Source organism: Hyaena hyaena, unplaced genomic scaffold (assembly GCF_003009895.1).
Source record: "Hyaena hyaena isolate Hyena2069 unplaced genomic scaffold, ASM300989v1 scaffold_459, whole genome shotgun sequence".
NCBI classification, from domain to species: domain Eukaryota; kingdom Metazoa; phylum Chordata; class Mammalia; order Carnivora; family Hyaenidae; genus Hyaena; species Hyaena hyaena.
Genome location: NW_024081093.1, coordinates 861,205 through 884,928, shown reverse-complemented (window position 1 = coordinate 884,928; position 23,724 = coordinate 861,205). Strand labels below are relative to the sequence as shown.

Genomic DNA, 23,724 nt, shown 5'->3' with positions numbered 1-23,724 from the left:
GAGATTATATTATATCCTTCCCCATAATAGTATCTTTACCTCAATTATAAAAATAGTAAATGATGTTTTAAACTTACAGTTTTTGAGAATAATCGGAGAGGCAGAATTTCTTACATTGGAATGTTTTAGAATTTCTGCATGGTCCTTCACCTTTTTCACTAGTACTTTGTTTATATGTACATACCTAAAGCCATTTTTTAATTCCACAAAATACAGTTTACCTTAATACTTAGAGATGTGCTGTTCAGATTTTGTGACTTTTAAGTAGAACATTGCCAAGCAGAAATATTATTTCCTTCAGTAGACATGTTAGTGTAGAACATCTAGGGGTTAAAGTCTTCTCTGGACTCTGGTTCAAATAAGTCACTAGCCGGTCCTGTACTGACCTAGAAAACCCCACTGAGCTAGGGACACAGACAGGGACATCCTCGGCCTTTGTCATTTGTGTTCTAGTCCCACGTGCCAGAGAGTTCCCTTTCAGTGCTTTCCCAGAGGTATTTTTAGTTTGTATACAGACAGACTGTCTATGTATGTGTATATACACATATGCATACGTATGGATGTACGTGGTATATGTTCATGCATATATGCTTAAAAGTGAAATAGACCCTACATTTGTATAAACTATGCATGCCATCTTGAAGAGTTGGGTGTGTGGTAGTTTAAGAACATATTTTAGGGTCAGATAGCCTGGGTTCTATAACTTCTTTACCTGAGTTTCCCCATTGGTAAAACTAGGATATGAAGAGCACGTACTTGTTAGGATGTTTTGAAGAAGCTGTAAGTGAGAGAAAATAGGAAACAAATCCCTCAGAGCCGTGCTCGGCACATAGTAGGCACTCGGCCATCCAAACAGGCTCTGACTGCTTGCCTGGAAGTAGTTTTCTGGTACTTTTTTGGCAGCGATCTTAGATGTTTTTAATGGGGTAACACCTGTATTTGTATAATGCTTCCACTGCAGAATTATTAGAAAACATGAGATAGCAAGAACAAACCAAGATCTGTTTCTGTACCTTTTAAATCTTTGCAGTAGTCAGACATGAGAGGAGATTAATCACTTAAAAAAATAAACATTGCTCCTAGGCCTCTTTTTAAAGAGAAATGGTAGCCTGCCATTAAGTTTCTGGATTCACCTCAAAGCCTCCATTTGACAATTTAAATCACTTAAATTTTTATTATGAAAGGAAGCTGTTTTCCTGATTCTAAAGAGATATTCTATTTGGGTTAAAGAAGATTAGATCTTTTAATTCTGTAGTTTTAGGAGAATTGGTTTTGATGGCTCTTATTTACATATGGATGCTGCATAGTAACAGTAACAGATTGGCCCTGTAACTACACAGGGATGAGGGGTAGCTGGCTCTGAAATCAGCTTGTCCTTCCCATTCCTGGTGTCTGTGGTGCCTGCCTGCGCTCTGCTGTCCTTCCTGTGTTTATTCGGTGAATTGTTTTTTCACCTCGGACTTGAGGATCGCCATCCAGCAAGTGAATCCCGTAGTTTGCTGTGCGTTCAGTTGTAGCACAAAAGCCAGTGTGAGGGCTCTCAGGCATCAGAAGTAAATCAGAGCTGAGCAAAGCTGAGCTCCTCTGAAACTTGTACCCTTAGTTTCCATTTGTTTCTGGAGCCACGTTTCAAAACAGGCTTGTGTTCCTATAAGAATACGAGTGGTGCCTCACCCCTTACCTTCAGCCACAGGGAAAATGTTTGATGCCATAACATTTTTCGCAAATTTTCATCCATTGGGCATTTTCATATTGATTCAACTCTCACCATTTTTAAAGTTTTAGAATTAAAACTATATATTAGTATGTTGCGTTAACTATAGCAATCGCTTTTCAGAGTCTGATTAAACATTTTGAACAGCATTCTTTCTGTTTAATCCTTTGTCTCAAGCTTTTTGATCATTTTTGCGTCCATTAAGGTCCTGTGGCAAAGAAAAGAGTGATTCGTGTAATACAGTGCTTTAGGGGCACCTGGGTGGCCCAGTTGGTTAAGCATCCAACTCTTGATTTTGGTTGAGGTCATGATCTCACAGTTCGTGAGTTTAGGCCCCACGTCAGGCTCTGTGTTGACTGCGCAGAGCCTGCTTCAGATTCTCCCTTTCTCCCTTTTTCTCTCCCTTTCCCCTGCTTGCTCTCTTTCTCTTTCAAACTTTTCTTTTAAAAAAGGATTTTAACTGCTCTAATTAGTATATCTGAAGAAAAGTAACTTTCTAAATAGGAGTATTCTATTTCATTAAATATTAAAATGAAGAAGATTGACTTTATGGTGTTATGAAAATCAAGATTTTAAGACATGAAACAAACTATGCTAAAATTAGATTCAGAGAAACATGACATAAATATAGGGAGACATGTTACCTTTGTGGGTCTTTTGATTGTATTATTGGTATCCTTTTCTTACGGTCACATGTCTTTGATATTTAAATTGTTTACTGAATGCAGAACTTCAATGAACCATTATGGAAAATATTTAGATTAATGTAAGTGAGGTATGTTATCTTTTGAACAACACGAAGATGGTTCACGTACTGTTTAAGAGCAAAGGCCTTGAGGGAGTAAAGATACTGAGGTGCTTCACTTACCAGCAGTGTGGCCTTGATCATGTTAATTAACTTCACTCTATGCTTTAATTTGCCCATCTATGAAACGGAATAGTAATACCCGCCTCAGTGGGTTCAGGGTTAAAGGATTTAGGTTTATTATTGGTTACTAGTTACCATAGTGGTTTTTTTTTTTTTTTAAACTACAGTGTTCATTTTTTTGTCTCATGCTTGTACTTTTGACATTTCCTTCCATTTGAATACTTGCTTTTTATTGTCTCCCGTGGGCTTATGTCTGTCCCCTTAGGTGTGAGATCTTTTGTGTGTCAAGGATGATACTGCAGTGCTAATGTTCAGTTGCCTTCCTCGGCAGTGACAATTCTGATCCTTAAATGACTAGTAACACCAGTGTTGACTAACTCTCCTTGCCCGACTATAGTGCTGCCGCTACTCCTTGTTTCTGTGGTAATAGATGAGGTTTGTATGGTCCTGTTATTGCAGCCTCCAGACACCATTCCAGATCTACTGGTGCCCTCTACGCCCCCGATGTGTATGGGGCCTCAGGTGAAGGATGAGTACATTTTCACTATCATCCATCTCAGATTTTTGTCCTTTTCAGTTTCCATTGAATTGTAGATTCATGTTTTTAAATCACTTTGTTTTTATTTTAATTTGATTTGTTGGATAATAAGTCATTTGTGATTTTTTTTTAAATTTTCCCCCAAGTAACTTTTTCCCCTCCCACAGCCTTATTTGAGTATTTTTCTCACTAGCAGATAGCCTTTTTGTGTATATGTAATCTAAGTTATGTCATTTCTAAATATGGAATTGTTTCGTGTTCTCAATTATGTACTTCATCTTTGTACATGTTTTGGAAAAAAAAAAAACCAAAATGGTGGATGAAGTGTTTTAATTGTAAATGATGGTGGAGAAAGTAGTTGAGGGGGAGAATCCATCTCTGGCTTGTCTTTAAGTACCTCAGAATGCTGGGCACACAGTAGGTGCCTAACAAATATCAAATGACATGTCTTAGTTATAGAATGAAAACCTATGCTGAAGGAGAAGAGATGCTAATTGGAGAGTTTTTCCCTTGTAAACTGGTGTAGCTTCATAGAGCTCCCTAATCTTTACTGGAGTGAGGTTTAAGGTTTGTTCTGGACTATTCCGTGGCTCACCTGTATGGCGGAGATCTGCCTGACTGATAGAGCTGGATTAATTGCAAGGGCTGTAGATGTACAAGCCCTTAGCCAACCATGCTTTCCTCTGTTTTCTGGTCATAAATGTATCATAGCTCCTGTTCTTTAAATTTATTTTCCATACGCTGTCAGTAATTTAATTGCCTTTACCATTTTATTTGACCAAAAACCAAATGTACCCAGAAAATACAGAATTGCTTTTAAAATGCTTTGCCCCATTGGTTTTTTTTTTTTTTTCCCCTCCCCTTAAGGATCTTAAAGTTTCCAGTGTGATGCTGTTACATTTATGACTCTCTCAAAGCTCTTTTCCTCCTTCTGATGAATTAGGTCCAGGGTATGGGATGAGCCAATCGAGCCGACTGTCGTCTTCTGTCAGTGCCATGCGGGTCCTGAACACAGGTTCTGATGTGGAGGAGGCGGTGGCAGATGCCTTGGTACTCTTCTCCATTTCCTTATCATTAGAGATATTCCAATTATGAAATCGATGTATGGGTAAGCCAGTCCACCAGCGTGGGAGAGGACATGGGAAAAAGCTTACGGATTAAATCTAGGAAGACCAGATATGGGCAAATGTAAAAAGCAGAATTGTATAATCAGTTTTTGGTCCTTATTAATTACTCGGTCAGAATTTTAAGCTAGGGCCAGAAGTAATTGATGGGATGTCAGGAATGTTTTGTAAATATGATGTTGTTAGTATGATGAGGTGTTTTATGCACTGGTGTATACTAAGGGCAGATGGGCACATAGATATGCGCGCTCCAAGCATACATTTCGTGGCTCGCCTAACGTTTGGAGTACTGAGGGGTTGTTTCAGTTGAGGTAGGATTTTGTTTAGTCTTGCTTGCTTGTGTTTCTGAGCTGAGAGAAGTACAACTTCCAGACAAATTATAATTAAGATGCCCTCCTGGTTCGTTATGCCTGAACACATTAAATAGTGAGGTTTAAAAGCATCACCTACACATCCATGGTAGTTTGTCAGAAGAGTACTGTGCATCTATCGCCAGTGTTTTTCTCACTTAAAATTATGAAGGAAGCGTCATTTGCAACAATAAATATAATTGGCCTCTGCTAATTTCCCAAATCAGTATACACTTCTTCTTGCAAATTAAATTAATCCTGTCTATGCTGGAGAAGCATTTACTCAGTTTCTTACACAGAACTTTTATAAAAGTCCCCATCTTTGTTTTGAAATTTAAAAAAATACGCTCTGCCTTTTAAAACTGTATGTCACATCTTAACCAGTGTTGATATAATACAGTGTATGCCTTGTATATTTGAAAAAAAAGTTTTAAAAAATACCTACTGATCATAGCTGTAATACAAGACACGTAATCACATGTGTAGTTCTCTAACAGTCTGTATGTGCAGAATTTTCCGTTTACCTCAGCCATTTGATTAATTTTTTAATAAATAATATAACTAAGTAGGAACTATGCTCTCTTGGACATGGGATATATTGATCACATCTTGTTCTGATGATCTGTCAAGTGCTTTAAATTTACTATTCCTCATCAGTGTATTCCTCAAATCAGGTTGCCTAGTTTCTTTTTAAATGGAAGAGTTACCAGTTAAATTGTGCTCACATAAATTTTATGAATTGAATGGGTTATTCTTAAACTATTACTTAAAATACCACTGTGCGTTTGGATTATATAAGGGGATTATATATTATTTAAGCCAGCAAGGCTAAAAGGCAAGTCCCAATCACTGCTTCTGTCTACTTCCATTATTTGCATAGCATAAATATTCCAGTTATAACTCTTAATTTCTAGGGAAAAAATTTATTAAGCCTAATTTGGACCTTGGGAAAATCATAGAAACAAAGTTAACATTGGAAACAATAAAAGGATCCAAATAGAAAGCAAATTTTAGTGTCTTTAGGAAAAGTGGTTATGGGAATATTCTTGTAGCTTCGGACTAAAGGGTACTGGCAAGGTTGGAGATCTAGCCTAGCCTGCTACTAAGCACTTTTTATGTATCTGTATAATAAAAACCTTACTGTTTCTGGTTATGGGCATTGTTTATGCCTGCTTCATTGTGCTGTTTAGCAAAATGTTCTTCATTGTTTTCAATTTTTCTCTTTAAAAATTTACTGCGCTCAGCTCTTAGGAGACATACGGACTAAGGTATAGACATTGCTGTTTTCTGACATCTTATGATACCATAACTTTGTTCCTTTGCTTCATCAGTTTAACAGATGACAGTTTTCTCTAAAATATTCCAGTGGAAGTAATAAGATCCTTTAATACATCCATTTTTCTGTACATATGATTATCAGTAGGGAGATACTGCTTGTGTCAAATGTCCTGTCGGGGTTCTTCTCCTTTAAGCTTGACTGCTCCTCACAGATGAGGCAACCGTTGACACTTATGTCTGTAATAAACTGGTCCTGGAGCCCAACACAGGACATAGCCCGTTATCCCGTCCTAAATTAAGCTGGTGCCAATAGATCAGGAAGAGGCGTTTATTGACAGAAATGTCTTTATAAAACTTGAATTAAATTCAAGTTTGTTTGTTTTTTAAGATTTTAGCCTTTGGAGAATTTATAGCCATCCAGAACTGTTTTAAATTCTTGTGCTTATCAACATGTTTCATAGAAATGTCTTCACTGCTCATTAGCCCAAATTCAAGTATCAGATTACATAAAGATGTATCTCCCATTCTTCCAAGGCAATCGCAAACTATTTGCTCTCTCATTTCATTTTTATTATGCAAGGTATAATTAGCAGTTACATATATTAAATGGTAAGCTTTACATATGAAGAAATCAAACCTAAATAGGCTTTCTTGCATTTATTGAAATAGAAGTTTAGACACATTGGGGAAAACATGACAGGCTCTCAAGGAGCTTGCCTCCTAAAAACAGTAGTAAGCAAAACAGAGTCTCATCATTCTTTGTATTTTACTTCTCTAAGAGACGTGAGGGTTGGGTACAGGGAAAGAAAGAGTGGCAAGAGAAGCAGTAGCAGAAGTAAAAGGGATACTAGAGAAAGGAGAAGATAAACAGGAAAAAATAGAAGTTCATATAGGAAACGTGTTTTTCTGACCCATTCTCATTCTTTAAAAAAGTAATATTAAAAAAAAAAGTAATATTCCCTTCTTACCAACTCAAATTTACAGTAATTTTTGTTCATCTATAATATATACTAGTGGTCCTTTGGTTTCCATGAAAAGGAAAAAGAAAAGGGGAAAACCCACAATTTGAGCACTTCTCACTGTACATATGTGAACTTTCATGTAGTCTTATTCTGTTTCTACTATATCCCGTCATTAAAAAATATTTCATCTTCTACTAACTTCTAAAACCTGTTCTCTGAAGCAAAACTAAATATTGAAAATAAAATCAGTTATCGACTGATACAACATTGATAATAATTTTATTATTACAGTGATTAGACGCATGCTTCGTACTGATTTTTAAACAAAAACCAGTCCTTTTGTGGTCAGTAGAAATTGTGAGAGTTCAGTGTATTCTTTTGGCTACTGCTGATGAGAGCCTTTATGTATGACAGAAAAAACCTGCCCGAAGAAGATACGAATCCTATGGAATGCATTCAGATGACGACGCCAACAGTGACGCGTCGAGTGCTTGTTCAGAACGCTCGTACAGCTCTCGAAATGGCAGTATTCCTACGTACATGAGGCAGACGGAAGACGTGGCCGAAGTCCTCAACAGATGTGCTAGTTCCAACTGGTCAGAAAGGAAAGAAGGCCTCCTGGGGCTACAAAACTTACTAAAAAATCAGAGAACACTAAGGTGAGCTTATTGTCTTAAAGTAATTGTCCTTTCAGGTTAGCACTTTCGACTTTGTTTCCGTAACACTTTCGAGGTCTTAGTATGAGAACAGACTTGTTTTAAATTCAGAAGATGGTATCAAAATAGTTTCCCAAGCCTCAGGGCCGTCTGCACTAGAAATTTTTACTTTAAAAAAAAAACTTTAGGGGCGCCTGGGTGGCTTAGTCGGTTATGCGTCCGTCTTTCGCTTAGGTCATGATCTCGCGGTTGGTGGGTTCGAGCCCCGCGTCGGGCTCTGTGCTGACTGCCAGCTCAGAGCCTGGAGCCTGCTTCAGATTCTGTGTCTCCCTCCCTCTCTCTGCCACTTTCCTGCTCACACTGCCTGCCTCTCTCTCTCTCTCTCTCTCTCTCTCTCTCTCCCCTAGAAATAAATAAAAATATTTAAAAAAGAAAACAAAAAACTTTATTTATTTAAAAAAAAAGAACTTTCTTCACAAATCGAAGTTAATGAAAAAAGTTATTTTTGAAATTAAAAATAATAAAGTGTACATAAAATTAAAACTGACCGGTTTATTTTTTTTTTTTAAAGTTGACCAGTCTATTAGAATTCATTCTTGATTCTAAGTTGTTCAGTGAGAGGAAAGAATGCTTAGGCTCACTTGAACATTAAGGAATATACTTAGTGTTCCTATAATATGTGAATCTTAGTGTGATACAAAGTGGAATTGGGGTAAATTACTTTTAACAGAACTTTATATTGGTTATTAGTTTCATTTGATTTGATCTGGTTTCCTTTCCTAATTGCTTTTATTTGCTTTTTTTCCCCCTAAATTCTTTATTGTCTTTATCTTTGTAATGTTTTAGACTTTTCTGGCCAACCCCTTTAAGAACCTAGCTTCAGGGGCACCTGGGTGGCTCAGTCAGTTAAGCATCCAACTTTGGCTCAGGTCATGATCTCTAAGTTTTTGAGGTCAAACCCCACATTGGGCTCTGCACTGACAGCTCAAACCCTGGAGTCTATTTCTCTGTCTCCCTCTCTTTCTCTGCCTCTCCCCCCCGCCCCGTCACTCTCTCAAAAATAAAAAGTAAACATTAAAAAAAAAAAACCTAGTTTCAGATAATTCATAAGTTTGAGTGTAGTGGAAAATTAGAGGGCTGCTTCCTGACTTGATATCTGAAATCAGGGTTAGATTTACTAGCTGTATATTTCCTTTAGGAAGTTTTAGAACTATTTAATTTAAAATAGATGTTTATGTACTACCTAATATATTCTAATGTGTATATATCACACTTCATGAATAATTGCAATAAATCATTGGAATACTGTTCCTAGCCCCATCAAAATTAGGTTAATATTAGGTTTGGTATATCATTTTCAGTGGCAAGGGAGTAGACATAGTTTAGAAGGATTTTAGTTGTCAGGTGGCCAAATTTAAGAAAACATCTTAGGGGCGCCTGGGTGGCTTAGTCGGTTGAGCGTCCGACTTTCGCTTAGGTCATGATCTCGCGGTTCGTGGGTTCGAGCCCCGCGTCGGGCTCTGTGCTGACTGCCAGCTCAGAGCCTGGAGCCTGTTTCAGTCTGTGACTCCCTCTCTCTCTGACCCTCCCCTGCTCTCGCTGTCTCTCTCTCTCTCCTAGAAATAAATAAAACATTAAAAAAAAAAAAAGAAAAGAAAACATCTTAGCATTTAAAGGAAAAAAATCAGGGATACCTGGGTGGCTCATTTAGTTAAGCATCTGGCTCTTGATTGTAGCTCAGCTCAGGATCTCACCATTCATGAAGTCAAGCCCCACATCGGGTGTGTGCCGTCTCCCCAACTCACATGCATGCTCTCTCTCTCTCAAAATTAATAAATAAAAACAGTTTTTAAAAAATAAAGGATAAAATTCATGTGCTAGGAATGTCATTTGTACAGTTTCCCCTGTCCTGCTACATTAAAGGAATTCAGTTGTATTTCTTTTCATGTAACTTTCAACTTTTAAGGTAATGTGGGTTGCAACAGAATTATTGTTGCATTTGATAAATTTGTATTTATTCCTGATTAGTAAGTCCCACAAACTTTATGATTTTGAGGACAGGGTTTTTTTAGCCTTTCTTTTTATAAGAAGCTAATTACAACTAAGGTTACTTTTAAAGTTTCATTTTTGGGGTTTTGGGTTTGGTTTTTTTTACTTGAGAGAGAGAGAACAAGCCGGCGGGGGGAGGGGGGGCATAAGATCTGAAGTGGGCTTTGTCTTACAGCAGAGAGCCCAATGACTCAAACTCAAAAACCATGAGGTCATGACCTGAGCCCAAGTCAGACACTTAACTGACTCAACCACCTAGGTACCCCTAAGGTTACTTTTAAATGAATTCTTCTTACAGCAAGGTATTAATTAGCTACTTTGTTATTTTGACAGCCGAGTTGAACTGAAAAGATTATGTGAAATTTTCACAAGAATGTTTGCTGATCCTCACGGCAAGGTATGTGTTAGTATTTAAGATTATTTATTCCTATGGGATGTCATTTGTGTTGCAATACACAGATGTATTGCAGAATAATAAAAAAAGGTAAAGTGATAGCAAAACACTGTAAGCCATTTTTGTTTTATTGCTCCAAAATAGTAATAATCTTTCCAAACACAATTGAAATCGTTTGATATCATCCATAATTTAGAAATTGTTCACTGGTAACCATTTAAGCTTCTCCAAAGAGAAACTGGCTAAGACTGTATAAACTGAAGGATATAGTAACAAGCACAACTCACAGAGTTAGTCAAACTGTGTGTAATTTGTATTCTAGAAACTTTTTACTATTTATGAAAGAAAAAAATTGGGGTAAGTTGAAAAAAAATGTTTCTGTGAACGTTTTATTTGTTTTCTTCTTTTGCAATATAATGTAAATGTATTCTTAAAAGAGCAATCGTGTAGAAAAGAATTGCCATTAAATAACACAAAAGCACAAACTACAGTGTTGGCCATAGTTTGGTAGTAACATTTAAAAAAGCATTTTATATATTGAAGTAGTCCATAAAAATTTTCAGAGCCTTGTTTAATTTTTAATGTTAATTAAAACATACTTAATTTTAGGAATGCCTGTCTGACTCAGTCAGAGGAGCCTGCAACTCTTGATCTTGGAGTCACGAGTTCAAGCCCCATGTTGGGTGTGGAGATTGCTAAAAAAAAAATTTTTTTTAAACATACTTAATTTTAAATAGTGAGGCATAATCTGCATGTGTACTGTGAAATTGTGGTTCGCAGGATAGTACTGTTATAAAATGTATTTGTTTATTCTGTTTTCAGTAATATGTCTGACAGTGGTGAAATTTTAAGTATTTTTTTTTTAGGTTACCAGTTGTCTACATGAGAATTTCTAACCTAAGTGAAAGGGGAGATGTGGAAGGGAAATTATAAGAAAACTATTCATGAATTTTACTGTATGTTTTTTTTACCATCTTCACGTTATTGTTGCACATACCATTCTCATTTTTTTCTATTTTCGATATTTTCATTACTCGCAACACTAAAGATAATAAAATCCCATTTTATACATAAACTAAAATCCAGCTAAAGATTATAAACTGCTTATACTGTCAAACAATTTTCAAAGATTATCCTCTATCAGAAGGTATATTTATCTTATCCAAGAATACAAGATTCCATTAAAGATAAAGATTTAAAACACAGTGGTAAGCAGTTTGTTTTAAAGTTTACAACTGTCAGAGGCGGCAGGCTGGCTCCATGGTAGCGCATGTGACTCTTGGAATTGGGGACATGAGTTCAAGCCCCATATTGGGTGTAGAGATTATAAATAAGTAAGTACATATATATGTACATCAAGTTTATAATTTTCAAACTGAACACGTCGATAACTATACCATGGTTTACTTCTATTGCTACTACTAATTACAGCTGTAGGATTCCCTTTAATGCAAAAATTCTGTAAATCTTGACCAAATTGGTTGTTGAAATATTTTCTTGACAATATAAACCAAAGGACAAGACAGCTGTGATCTGGATGGACCTGTTTTATATATAATATTTCAATAATTATCTATACAACCTTTAAAAATAGAATTGTAAAACATCTTCACTAAGTGGTAAAAGTCTTGTCGACTGGAAGGTATAAGAGCAGGGCTGGATTATTTCTTGAAGTCACAATTTTTTAATTTTTGTTAAGACAGTAATACAATTTGGTTGGGTGCTAGGATTTATGCAGTAATAAAGAGAAATGCTTTTTAAAAGAGTCTCTTAGAGATCAATAGGGAAATTGAGTTTGGTGTCAGTAAAGGACCTGAGCCGGGCACACACGTTTGGCTTTCCTCAGTAGACTTGGAGAGCCAGCCACAGTCCTCGCCAGAGTCGTGAGGAAGAGGACTTTTTGGTTTTCCTTCATCAGGCTTTATAACAATATATAATTCTTACCCATCTGGTTTTGTTGGACTAAGTTTTCGGCTTTTTAGTTTAATGAAGACTTATTGGAGGATTTTTGTTAATTTGTTTCTGTTTGACTTTTCTTTGGTGATTGTCAGAAGCTCTGCCACTGAGGGAATTCATTAAGAATAGACTGATGGGGTTCCTGGGTGGCTCGGTTGGTTGAGCGTCCAACTCTTGATTTCAGCTCAGGTCGTGATCTGTGGTCTTGGGATCAAGCCCCGCATCAGGCTCCACACTGCACTGGGCACGGAGTCCTCTTGGCATTCTCTCTCCCCTTCTCTCTGCTCCTCCCCTGGTTGCACTCTCTCTCAATTAAAAAAAAAAAGAAAGAATAAACTGGATATATAACCATAGTGTGCAGAGTTTAAAATGTCAGGATTTGATTTGAACTTCCTGATATTATTAAAATGGCAGATTTCCCCCTCCCCATTTTATAAAGTGCCATTAGCTCCATCTTCAGGATCAGGCAGTGACTGTGATTTTCTTTACAAATACAGGGGTGTTTTTGTTTTTAGAGAAAGAGAATGAGCTGGGAAGAGGGGCAAAGGAAAGGAGGGGGAGGGGAGAGAGAGAGAGAGAGAGAGAGAGAGAATGAGAATCTTAAGCAGACTTCATGCCCAGCTTGGAGCCAAAATCAAGAGTCAGCCATTCAGCGAACTGAGCCACCCACTCAAGTGCCCCTTCCCAAATACAGTTTTGTTTTTTATCAGGAGTTGACCATTTTGTGTTCTGTAAAGGGCAAAATGGTAAATATTTGCATCCATAATGATGTCTGTCACCACCGCTCAACTCAGCCATTAAATAGTACAAAGGAATCTGTAGACACTGTGGAAGCAAATGAATGTGGCTGGGTTGCAACAAAACTTTTTGAATATTGAAATTTTAATTTTCATGTGTCACAAAATTGCCTTTTTATTTAATACGAAAGGCCTACTTTTTTTTTTTTTAAGTGTATTTGAGAGAAGAGAGAGAGAGTGTACAAGTAAGCAGGGGAGGGGCAGAAAGAGGGAAAGAGAATCCCAAGGAGGCACCACCCTGTCCACTCAGAGCTCAGTGCAGGGCTTAATCCCATGAACCATGAGATGATGACATGAGCCAAAACCAAGGGTCAGAAGCGTCTCCGGCTGAGTCACCCAGGTACCCCACAAATTGCCTTTAAAAAATTGTTTTAACCAGTTAAAAAATGTAAAAACCATTCTTAGCTTGCAAACCAAAGTTTGCTGATCCCTGTGTTTTATGCTTAATTCTTAGTTATTAACACTACAATAGTAACGTCTGTTCAAAAACCTCTGCAGGTAGAGCTCATGACACTGGTTGGAGGTTAGGATTCTTGAAAGGGAACAATGCACTGACCCCGATTGAAACCAGCCGTGTGTATTCCACATTTTCCTGCCACTCTCCATTTCTGATCTGTGGTTTTTGTCTGTGTGCTCAGTGCTACATCGTGACCCTCCTTTCCTCTTTCTCTTCTGTTCTCCATGGAGACCATGTCCAGTAGTTCTCTCTGCACAGCTGCAGCGCATCCACCTCCCAACCTACCTCACGCCCCACGCGTACATCCTGGCTGCTTAGCTTACCCAGAAAATGGAAGCCATCAAGCAGAAACTCCTGCTTGCTGCCTCCAGACCAGCCACTTTACACAGAAGCTAATTCTTTCTACCTTTCCTCCTATTGAAATAGAAGGAGATGTCACCTTAAAGCTGTTGTTAGCCGCATTGACATGTATTCTATTTTTTGCTGATGTGGTCTTCTCAGCTTCTGGGAATTTCTCATAATTCCATTGTGCTGGCTGACATTCCTTTTTGTTTTTCAACTTTGCCGTCCGTTACTCAATGTGTCTTTTCTGTCACCTTAAGGAACGTGATGTGCCTGTGGTTGAGGTGCCCATGGTGGCTCACCCGGTCTCTCTCGAACCCCTGGTTGTACAGCACCGCTCTCTCGTTGTTTGAGCACTGGTGTTGCCTGCATTCTTGCCCCAGGCACTTGTCTTCAATTCTGTACCTTAGCAGCAGCTTACATTACCACTTGCTGGAACCCAGTGATGGGCAGATGTGTGCTTCCGGCCCCTGCTTTCTCCTGCACTGGCTTCGTCATGTGCCTGATGGTCCTCTTCAGCCTCAGTACTTCTGCGTTGCTTTATCTCATCAGGTGGAATCACCATTCCCTCATTGCTCGAGTGAGGAATTTGGGCATTGTTCTGGAAACTTCACTTAAACCTAGTCAATTCAGTCTTCTGAACATCTCTGTGTCCTCACTGCTAACTCAGGGCCGAGAGGTCTGTTGCCTGTTGCACCTCCTCCAGGCTACATCCTTTATATAAAAGATAAATCTTTTCTACTAGCCTAAAACTCTGCGGTGACTCCTCATTGTCCTTAGGAAAATGCCCAAAGAATGCCTATCATTTTGCTTCTCATCCCTTCCTCACTCTCACCCCAGCCTGGACTATGCGCATGTCCCCAAAAGAGCCAGGCACTTTTTTCATAGTCGTGAAAAACGCTATCGGGGACATTTCTCTGTCTTCCTCAAGCCTGGGTCAGCTGTCCACTCTGAATTGGAGTCACTTAGCCATAACCTCAAGTGGCTCAAAAGCTTACAGGGTAGAAACTATCTGAAGACTTGCCCCCGGAATGGGCCATAGTATTCAGGAGATCTCTCGCACCATGAGCTTGGTTAGGTGGATTTTCCTGTGTCTTTTGAGGTTGAAGTCAGCAGTTCAGTCTCTGTTCACACCTTCTTGGTATGACCCAGCTTTCACGATAACCCAGAGTTGTTCGCACTTACGCGCCAGGTGATTGACACCACCTGCTGTCCTCAGCAGAAACGAGATACTTAGACACTTTGTGGGCAGCCCATCTGCTTTCATGTAGGATCTCCTTCTCCAGTGCCCAGAATGTTCCCCTCTTACATGTTTTACAGTAAGCATCTGAGTCCAGCTAAAGTATCAGGTGAGCTCTGGTGTACGGTGCCAACGCCCCGGGAAAGAGCACTCTGTGAACTCCATTGAAAGCGGTGCGGGACTTTTTCCTGGGGCAGGACTGGTGGAGTGTACAGGCCCAAGGTATCTGATGCCTGTAACTTGTTTTGTTGTTTTTACTTCAGATCCCAGTATGGGAATAAGTGATGATGTACCTATGACAGTAATTTAGAACATAAGCTACAGATGTCTGATTTAAAGCCTGTTAATAGTTTTCCAGAGAGAGCACAGCATGGTGCTAACAAGTGTGGATGGTAGAGCTAGGTTCCTGGGCTCAGATTCTGCCTCCAGCACGTACTAGGCCTCCAAACTAAGGGTGGGCCTTAGTTTCCTAATCTGTGAAATCGAGTTAATAGTGATTAATAGTTAACAATCAATAGTACCTCATAAGATTATGAGGATATTTAAATGAGTTAATATATGTAAAGCCCTTAGAAAACCAAGCACTTCTGTAAGTTTTTTTAAAACTAAATTTAAATAAGTTTGAAAAGGTAAGGAGTTCAGGGAATATTTTCATTTTTGACTGCTCTAGAATCACTCTTCCCTCAAATGCAAGGAGTGTCCGATGCCAAAAGTTACCTTCTGTGTTCTGACATTTGCCTGTGAAAAAACTATTAGAAAAGAGCCACCTTCGCTGCGGTGCCTGCTATGAATTGGCATCTTATGATCCATATAGTCCTACGTCTTGAAGTCCTGTCTTTGAGTCTTGAACAACTCGGGTAGGAATTTCATCTGTGCTACTAAAATGGGGCACAGTTGAGTGTGCCAGGCAACAGAGGTGTCCGGATCACACATCTTTCCTGGGCAAAACTTAAAGTTTGGTACAAACAGCTCCTTGTTATTTCCAGACAGCTGTGGTTGTTCTAAACCTTCCCAGAAGTCACTTGCGACTATATTGCTTCTGCAGAGGAGAAAAGAAACCCTGGATGCTGTGCTTTGGAAGTAAATGTTGGCGCTCTTCAGTAATGGGGGGCAGGTGTCTGTTAGTCTTAGATTCTTTCTATAAGTTGAGCCTCAAGGATACTAGGGTCTGGAAAAGAAGTGGTTTTCTGGTTGTGTTTTTAAATTTCTTTTGCAAGGAGGTGAGGGAGAAACACAGGAAAATCACATACTCTTCTCTCACACTATTCATTTAACTCTTGTTTTAAAAATGATTTTGAGTTTATCACAAAACTTTGAAAAACATTTGTCACTTTTATTTTCTAAGTGTTTTTCTTCCATACAGGAACTTTGCATTGATGGCGACTAATTTGTGTGTTTTTCTTTTTTTTCTTTTTTTCTTTTTGCATGCTGTCCCCTGTGTTGGAACTCTCAATAGAGAGTAAGTTGGTTCAATATTTGTTGGAAACCTAACTTTACTGCATGACTGTGAAATTAACCCTTTTTCTCTATTTTCTCTCCCGAAGAGTTCATGCAGTGTTGGACCCTTTGCAATCCACGAAATGCTATTTGCAGTTATGCAAACTGTCATTCTGTTTGGAGATGTGCTTCTTAATCTACTAATTAATCTAATTTGATGATGTTCTTCTGTTCTGTATTTGATGACTGGCACACCTAAGATATAGTGAGATTAAGAAAAGACTGCCTCAACTGTAATAGTTCCATTGGTATGGTCATTTTCCAGTAAATTGCAATTGTGAAATACATGGAATTATAAACCTTCAATGGAAGATTGGTTCCATTGAATTATTTGAAAAAAAAAAATTCCCATGTTTTGCTATTACTAAAAAAATAATTAGTCCCAATCTCCCCATGTACACTTTCTCATCTATAAATGTCATCCCATAAAAGCAAACTGAACAGTTTATGGAGCCGTGGCTCTCAAATTTCTTTTATGAAATCAGATTTTTTACCCTAATATTAGCATATCTACTTTCCACTCCTTCAATTTTAGATGAGGTCATGGGAGTACCCTCCGCATCTGGCAGTGAACTCTGTGAGCAAGCGGTCAAGTTAGAAAGTTTATGTGAAATTCACAATACTTATTTTAGAGAGATAGATGTGGGCATACCTGTTGTCACTTAGTAAGCACCATTGATAGGATTTAAGTATTTTGAAAGATAATAGTAGAATTCTGTATGTGGTGTGCTATAAATAACTTGTCTGCATTTTTGTTCATCAGTATTCTATCAAAAGAAATTTCTACTTAAGAGACTCAGAGAAGTCTTCTTTTTTTTAAAATTTTTTTTTTTTTTTCTAGGAGAGAGAGAGAGAGAGACAGCGTGAGCAGGGGAGGGTCAGAGAGAGAGGGAGTCACAGACTCTGAAACAGGCTCCAGGCTCTGAGCTGGCAGTCAGCACAGAGCCCGACGCAGGGCTCGAACCCACGAACCGCGAGATCATGACCTAAGTGAAAGTCGGACGCTTAACCGACTAAGCCACCCAGGCGCCCCTCAGAGAAGTCTTCTTGAAGAAAGTAGCAGCTCAGATCTTGTCAGGAACATAAACTTCAGATATGTCAGCATGAGAAGAAAGGGCCTCCTGGGAGTGACTGACATGCGTCAAGAGAAGTGGGAGATGTCAATGCATATGTAGAAGGGAGAAAGAAGTTCATCTTGACTGGGATGAAGGGAAGAGCTTACACGCCCTCCCTTGCCAATGAGGGAAGAAAAGGGTTGGCTACCATTTACAGGGTAAATCTCCACTTAGTAGAAGATCCTTACTCTTTAAGGAACTTCTCCTACACATTAATTGAACAACTTTTTATTCAGTCCTCAGCCTCTGATGAACTTGGAGCTTGGTTCTAATTGGTAATGCACAACTATTCAAAAATAGAGGCTTTATTCTCAAATGTTCTGTTTCAGATGGGAAGATAATATAAGTACAGAAGAATTTAAATAGCACCATAAAGTTAGTCCCACAACACACTGCAAGAAGGAAAGATCAGTGTCTGTGGTCTAAGAAACATTTTGGCTGGGACTTGAGCCGTAAACTTCGTAGCGAGTCCCATGCTGTGTATAAAGAGAGGGAGTGTGGTGGGAGATCAGGAGTGTGGTGTCATGTACTCAGAACAGTAGACTTTATGCTGCCAGATGGTCTGAGAGCAGTTTGGTGAGTTAGAACCTTGGCTAAGCATTTGAGATGTTACTCTGTACGCTGTGTATAGGCAGTGGAAGATTTTGTTTCCCTCAAAAGAATGATACATTTGGTGTGAGGAAGCAGGCATGCATTGGCCTGATGCCTGTTGTGTAGATAGAGCTACAGGGCACACAGCTGTGCTCACGTGTGTCCCTACTGCTGACGGCTGTGCTGTAGTGGCAGCGTTGAGTAGTTGTGACAAACACCATATGGCCTACTAAGCCTAGAATACGTACTTAACGTGGCTGGTTCTAGAAACCCACACTTGACGTCAGAAAGGCATGGTGCCTACAGTGATAGTGTGATGAACAGATTTGGGGAAGGCCTGACGAGAACTGTTGTTGGGCCAGGGGGCCTAGTAGGCTAGAGGAGAGCGGGCCTGTTAAGGTCCTGTTGATGAAAAGAGAATCAGGAGGAAGAAGACTGGCTCTTAATCACCACATATTTAGGGCCTGGCAACTGGAATGAAAGAAAGAAGGGAAATAATAAGAGGAAAGCAGTGACCAGCTACAGGATGGCCAAGAATACTGTGCCAGTGAAAAAGCTGTTACATTTCATGATGAGAAGATGATTGGTGGGAGGCTAACTGAAGAAGTCTGTGCAACACTGTCTTCTGCAGCTGGAAGCAAAGGATTTAGATTGAGAATAAAAGAGTAAAGATAGTAGAGGGGAGCCCATACTGTAGAGAACATGAATCCAGAATTGAAAGATTAGTCTTAAAGAGGAATAAAATTGGTTCTCCCTTGTAGAAATGATTATTAGAAGGATGACTGTAGAGGAAATCAAAGTGGGGGAAAAGTCAGTGGACAATTTTATGTTGAATGACAGTAAAGTGGATGAGGTAAGTTATCTCACAAAGAGTGGATGGAACACAGCTGAAAACCAAGAGACTTAGCTTAAAGTCCTGATCCAACCATTCGCTATGGAAACCTTGGGCAAGTCATGTAACTTTCTGGTTCTCTGTTTTCTGAGAACCAGGTGAAATGAGAGTTGATGTAGGCATTCTAATGTCAGCTTTGCTAGTGAAAGCTTGAAGTTGGAATCTTCAGGAAAAGAGGCAAGAGTTGAAACAAGTTTAAAAGTGAATCAAAAAATTAGAGTGTTGTTGGGGCGCCTGGGTGGCTTAGTCGGTTAAGCGTCCGATTTTCGCTTAGGTCATGATCTCGCGGTTCGTGGGTTCGAGCCCCGCGTTGGGCTCTGTGCTGACTGCCAGCTCAGAGCCTGGAACCTATTTCAGAGTCTGTGTCTCCCTCTCTCTCTGACCCTCCCCTGCTCACGCTGTCTCTCCCTCTCTCTCCTAGAAATAAATAAAAATATTTAAAAAAAAAAAATTAGAGTGTTGTGCCTGGCAAAGCAGGTTTAAGGGGATGGACAGAAAGCCCCGATGTGTAGTATTTGCTGTGCCTTCTGAGGTGTAGACTCTCACCATGGGTGACTTCAAGCTACCAGCCAGCCTACAGAATTCCTGCATACTCAGCAGTCAGCTTTCTAGGCGAGTCCTCACTGACTCCAACACACCACTGGACCGATTTGCCGGGGACCAGGAAGAGTGGGTCCTAAGTTAGATACAGGCGTTGTTGTAGAGTAGGTTTAACGGAGTCCCTCAACATTATTCTACGCTCTGAGGAGACAGCCAGCAGCCATTTGAGATAGCGGGCCAAGTTTTAAATCTAAGAGAAGCCAGATTTGGGGGTATAGTTGGGGAGGTGGGATGGAAGTTAATGATTCTGTGCTGTGATTAAGAGTGGTGTTGAAGAGAGCAGTCTGGGGATCAGATGGTATTAGAAGATGTAAAGTAGTCCTAGTTCCTGTGTCTGTAATTATAGGACATCTTGAGCTCATAGCTGAGGTGTATCCTTTCTAACTCGGTTCAAACATTAAACCGTAGTTCTAATTCTGACCAGGAAAATCCTTCATTTTCTAACATAAGAGAAAAAAAATGGGAGTTCATGTAGAACTGAATAAAGGAAATTCAATAATAAGATAAATATTGAGCATAAGTCCTTAATTCTCAAATTAGCAAAGTTTTGAGATTATTAACTGTTTTAAGCCACCCTTTTTATAATCTGTTGTGATTATAAATTGTCTCTTAATGTAGTGGCTGACATTGTCCTGAGAGGTTTTTTTCTTCTTTACCTAGAAATAAACTCTCCACTATGGTTCTGAGTTTCTTGTTAATATATACCTTCGTGTGTGTCAGCCATTTTTCATAAGTATTTTAATGAGATGATTACTAAAGAATATTAGCATTCCTTTCCTTAAATTTTTTTTATCTTATAAAAAATTTTAAACTAGTGGATAAATACTGGAGCCAAGTACAAAACCCATCAAAAGAAGTGGAGACTAAATCACTAAAGTTGGGGCACCTGGGTGGCTTAGTCGGTTAAGTGTCCGACTTCAGCTCAGGTCGTGATCTCACGGTTCATGGGTTCCAGTCCCGCGTCGGGCTCTGTGCTGACAGCTCAGAGCCTGGAGCCTGCTTCAGATTCTGTGTCTCCGTCTCTCTCTGACCCTCCCCTGCTCACGCTCTCTCTCTCTCTCTCTCTCTCTCTCTCTCTCTCAGAAGTAAATTTTTAAAAAATTTTTTTAATTAAAAAAAAAGAAATCACTAAAATTAAGGTGTAGATTTGTATCCTGAATTTATTTTCTTTTAGGTACGGTTATCCTTATCCCAGATCATTTAAAATTACGTTTGGGGCAGTTTTAATAAATAATATATCTAATACCAAAAAAATGTATGACACCTGACATATTGAGAAATCTAGGAGTGTCTAATTAGTCCAATATGTCAGAATGTTCTTATATTTTAAGGTAGCTGTCAGCATAGTCATCCTCTGATTATCTCCATGCCACTCCTTCAAATAGCTGCGGCCTGGTGAGGCTATCAGTAGGTAGCTCCTTGCCCTAAATTGCAGTTACAGTGGATGTCAGTTTAAGCAGATTAAGCTCTGGCATCATTAACAGCATTAGGTGTGCCAGCCATTGTGGCCCAAGTTTCTTTACCGAGCGATGCTGCATGGAATAGCTAATTGTTGAACTTCGGCAGAAGTTGGATAACAGTTCAAACGTACTCTTGTATCACAGAGTCCAATGAAAAGCAAGACAGATTGTTTTTCCGCTTGGCTGCCAACTGCTGTGCCTCAGATTCCTGTATTCCCTCTCTGTTTTGGTTTTGAATGAGTCATAGAGGTCAATATTTCCTCCTTCTTCTCTCCCTGCCCCTGTTTGTCCACTGTAGGTATTCAGCATGTTCTTGGAGACTCTAGTGGATTTCATACAAGTCCACAAAGATGATCTTCAGGATTGGTTGTTTGTACTGCTGACTCAGCTGTTAAAAAAGATGGGTGCTGATTTGCTGGGGTCTGTTCAGGCAAAAGTCCAGAAAGCTCTTGACGTGACAAGGTAATATTTTCCTCATATGTTTCCAGTTTAACCAGTAGTAATCAGAAGTGTTTAGTTTCTCTGAGACTCCTGAGTCTTTTCGACCCATTTAGGCTGCATGGGCTTCACTTGAAAATTATCAGTCATGCTCGTTCACATGATATATTTACTGCAACAGGGGTCCTTAAATCAAACACTGCCTTTCTTACCTAAAACTGTCACGAACGTTGGTTGAGTAACTCATGGTGGTGTTTTATCCTAACGAGGATGTTCAAAATAGAGTTGAAGATCTTATTCAGTCTAATGTAAACAAAAAATATTTCCTACATTTAAAGCGAATGTTTTAGTATGCATTTAAACATTTAGAATCTTTTTCCAGAACATTTTGAACCGATGATATAGTTCTTTTTTCTTGTGTGGTTGTTGAGGTGAGTCTAAGAATTCAGATATTAGGTTTGGGGAAACATTTCTGATAATGTTCAGCTTTTTTAATGTTCTGTTTAAATCCATAGTTGAAGCGAGATAGACTGTTATTTACTATAGTGGTGTTTTTTAACCCCCAATAGGATATAGACTCAGATGCTCAGATTGTTCTGGAAAACCTGTGTGCTGTGCATATAGTGCCACCGACAGATACTACGTCATGCATGCTCTTGGAATGACATGATGTTTTGGTACAAAGCATAATTTTGTCTAGTTTGCCAGATGTTTACCTGATTAATCTTCGTTTTGCTTTGTTGTTTCCTTATTTCAGAGAATCTTTTCCAAATGATCTTCAGTTCAATATTCTAATGAGATTTACAGTTGATCAGACCCAAACACCAAGCTTGAAGGTAAAAATTTGAAGTCTTTCAAAGGCATTGTAAGGAATTGAAGCATTTTATTAATAACGTTGATATTTGTATTTGTGTTGAATACGAAACCATTCCATCAGTGGATTTTGTTCTTATAAACTTTCAGACAGTCAAGCCAGCTCTTCGGGACCAGCTTCACTCTTTTTGGAGTTCCAAGGTTTTTTTGTTTTTGTTTTAATCTGCATTATTTCCTTTCTTAACTCTCTTTAAAAACTCTGCCGTGTTTCAGAGAATGTTTGTATGCATCTGTTTTCAACTACTAACCTCTGGAAGCCTTACTTGAAGCATGCGCGGATTTTACTTCAAATGTTACTCAAATGCCAGGCTGTCTCTGGGAGAAGCTTCCTGGGGGTTCCCACTCGGAAGGCAGCACAGGCGGGCCCATCTAACTCTACGCTGCTGGTGCAGACTTGCTCTATAGAGTCTTCTCTCATGTTATGTTTGTGATTTCCCAATACTCTTGTTTTTTTTTAAGTTGACAAGTTTGAATCGGTATTTTGGGCAAAATGTCAGTTTTGCCTATGTATTTTAGTAAACAAAAAATTTTTAAGTTTAATCTTCAAAAAAGTTTAAGTTTAATCTCCCTGCTATTCTCCAGTTCTCCTTAACTGAAGAATAGCTTAACTGAAATTGTAACTTTTTTCTCCTTTTTTGCAGTGGTGATATTTCTAATGTGTGCATAAAAATTTAGAATCAGGGTTACCTTTCTCAATTGTTATTAGCACACATTTCTAGTGAATTTATGTGAAAACGAGGTGGATTCCAATTTGTGACTTAAAATGGTTATTGAACATAAAAGAAAAAATAATAGAAAAGCCCCTGAATTCTTTAGTAGAGGTTTAGTAGAGGTTTTCTTAGTTTTACTAAATGAGATTAAAGTCAGGGAAATAACAAGCATATGTGCATTTACAAGCCTTATATTCTCTGCTCTCTTCTGCACGAAATATATTCTACAAGCATTATTGCCCATGATCAATTTTCCTTTAAGTTTCTGAATATGATTTTGCCTTAAAATTCACAGTTATGTTTCTTACCAGGGTTGACTTGCACTCAACATAATGTTGATTTCTCAGAGCTGCTTTGTGAAAAGGATTCTATCTGTTGTGATTTCAAAACGTGACCTACAGGAGAATAATTTACTTGATATTATTGATAAATATGTTTTGAATTTATTCTTTGTCCTAGCCATTGTGCATGGTACTCCGAGGAATATAAAACTTAGATTTTCTTATCATTACTATAATGCATGGCAAACTGTAATAAGGGTTATGATTTAGGTACTAGGAGAAGGTATTCAAGTGCTGTAGAAAATATACGTAGAGATTTTTCATGAGCCGGTGGAAAGGGAGGTCTAAACCCTTAGCTTAAGAAATAAAGATGGGGAGTTCAGGGAGAGAATAAAGTTGCTAAATGCCTCAAGAAAAAGACAGTGGGAAACAGACTAATTAAAATTTGCTTTCCTTTTTTTTTTTTTTTAACATTTTTTCTTTAAATTTATTTCTGAGAGAGAGAAACAGCGTGAGCAGGGGAGGGTCAGAGAGAGAGGGAG

The 23,724-nt window shown here is 38.7% G+C and overlaps 1 protein-coding gene across 24 annotated transcripts in view; it reads left to right on the top strand.

Annotated features, from left to right (window-relative positions):
- The window catches only part of CLASP2 (cytoplasmic linker associated protein 2), a 180,867-nt gene that overhangs the window by 116,397 nt on the left and 40,746 nt on the right, over positions 1–23,724 (top strand). For 5 of the 24 annotated variants that reach the window (XM_039253718.1, XM_039253713.1, XM_039253716.1 and 2 more), the window contains 5 exons: positions 4,064–4,170; positions 7,249–7,493; positions 9,873–9,936; positions 21,179–21,342; positions 22,076–22,154. In XM_039253718.1, coding sequence (XP_039109649.1) covers positions 4,064–4,170; positions 7,249–7,493; positions 9,873–9,936; positions 21,179–21,342; positions 22,076–22,154 — 659 coding nt within the window. Of the gene's footprint in view, positions 1–3,041; positions 3,105–4,063; positions 4,171–5,838; positions 5,863–7,248; positions 7,494–9,872; positions 9,937–12,860; positions 12,864–21,178; positions 21,343–22,075; positions 22,155–22,281; positions 22,333–23,724 lie in introns of all 24 variants that reach the window. The other 19 variants (XM_039253721.1, XM_039253720.1, XM_039253719.1 and 16 more) reach the window with 11 other exon arrangements.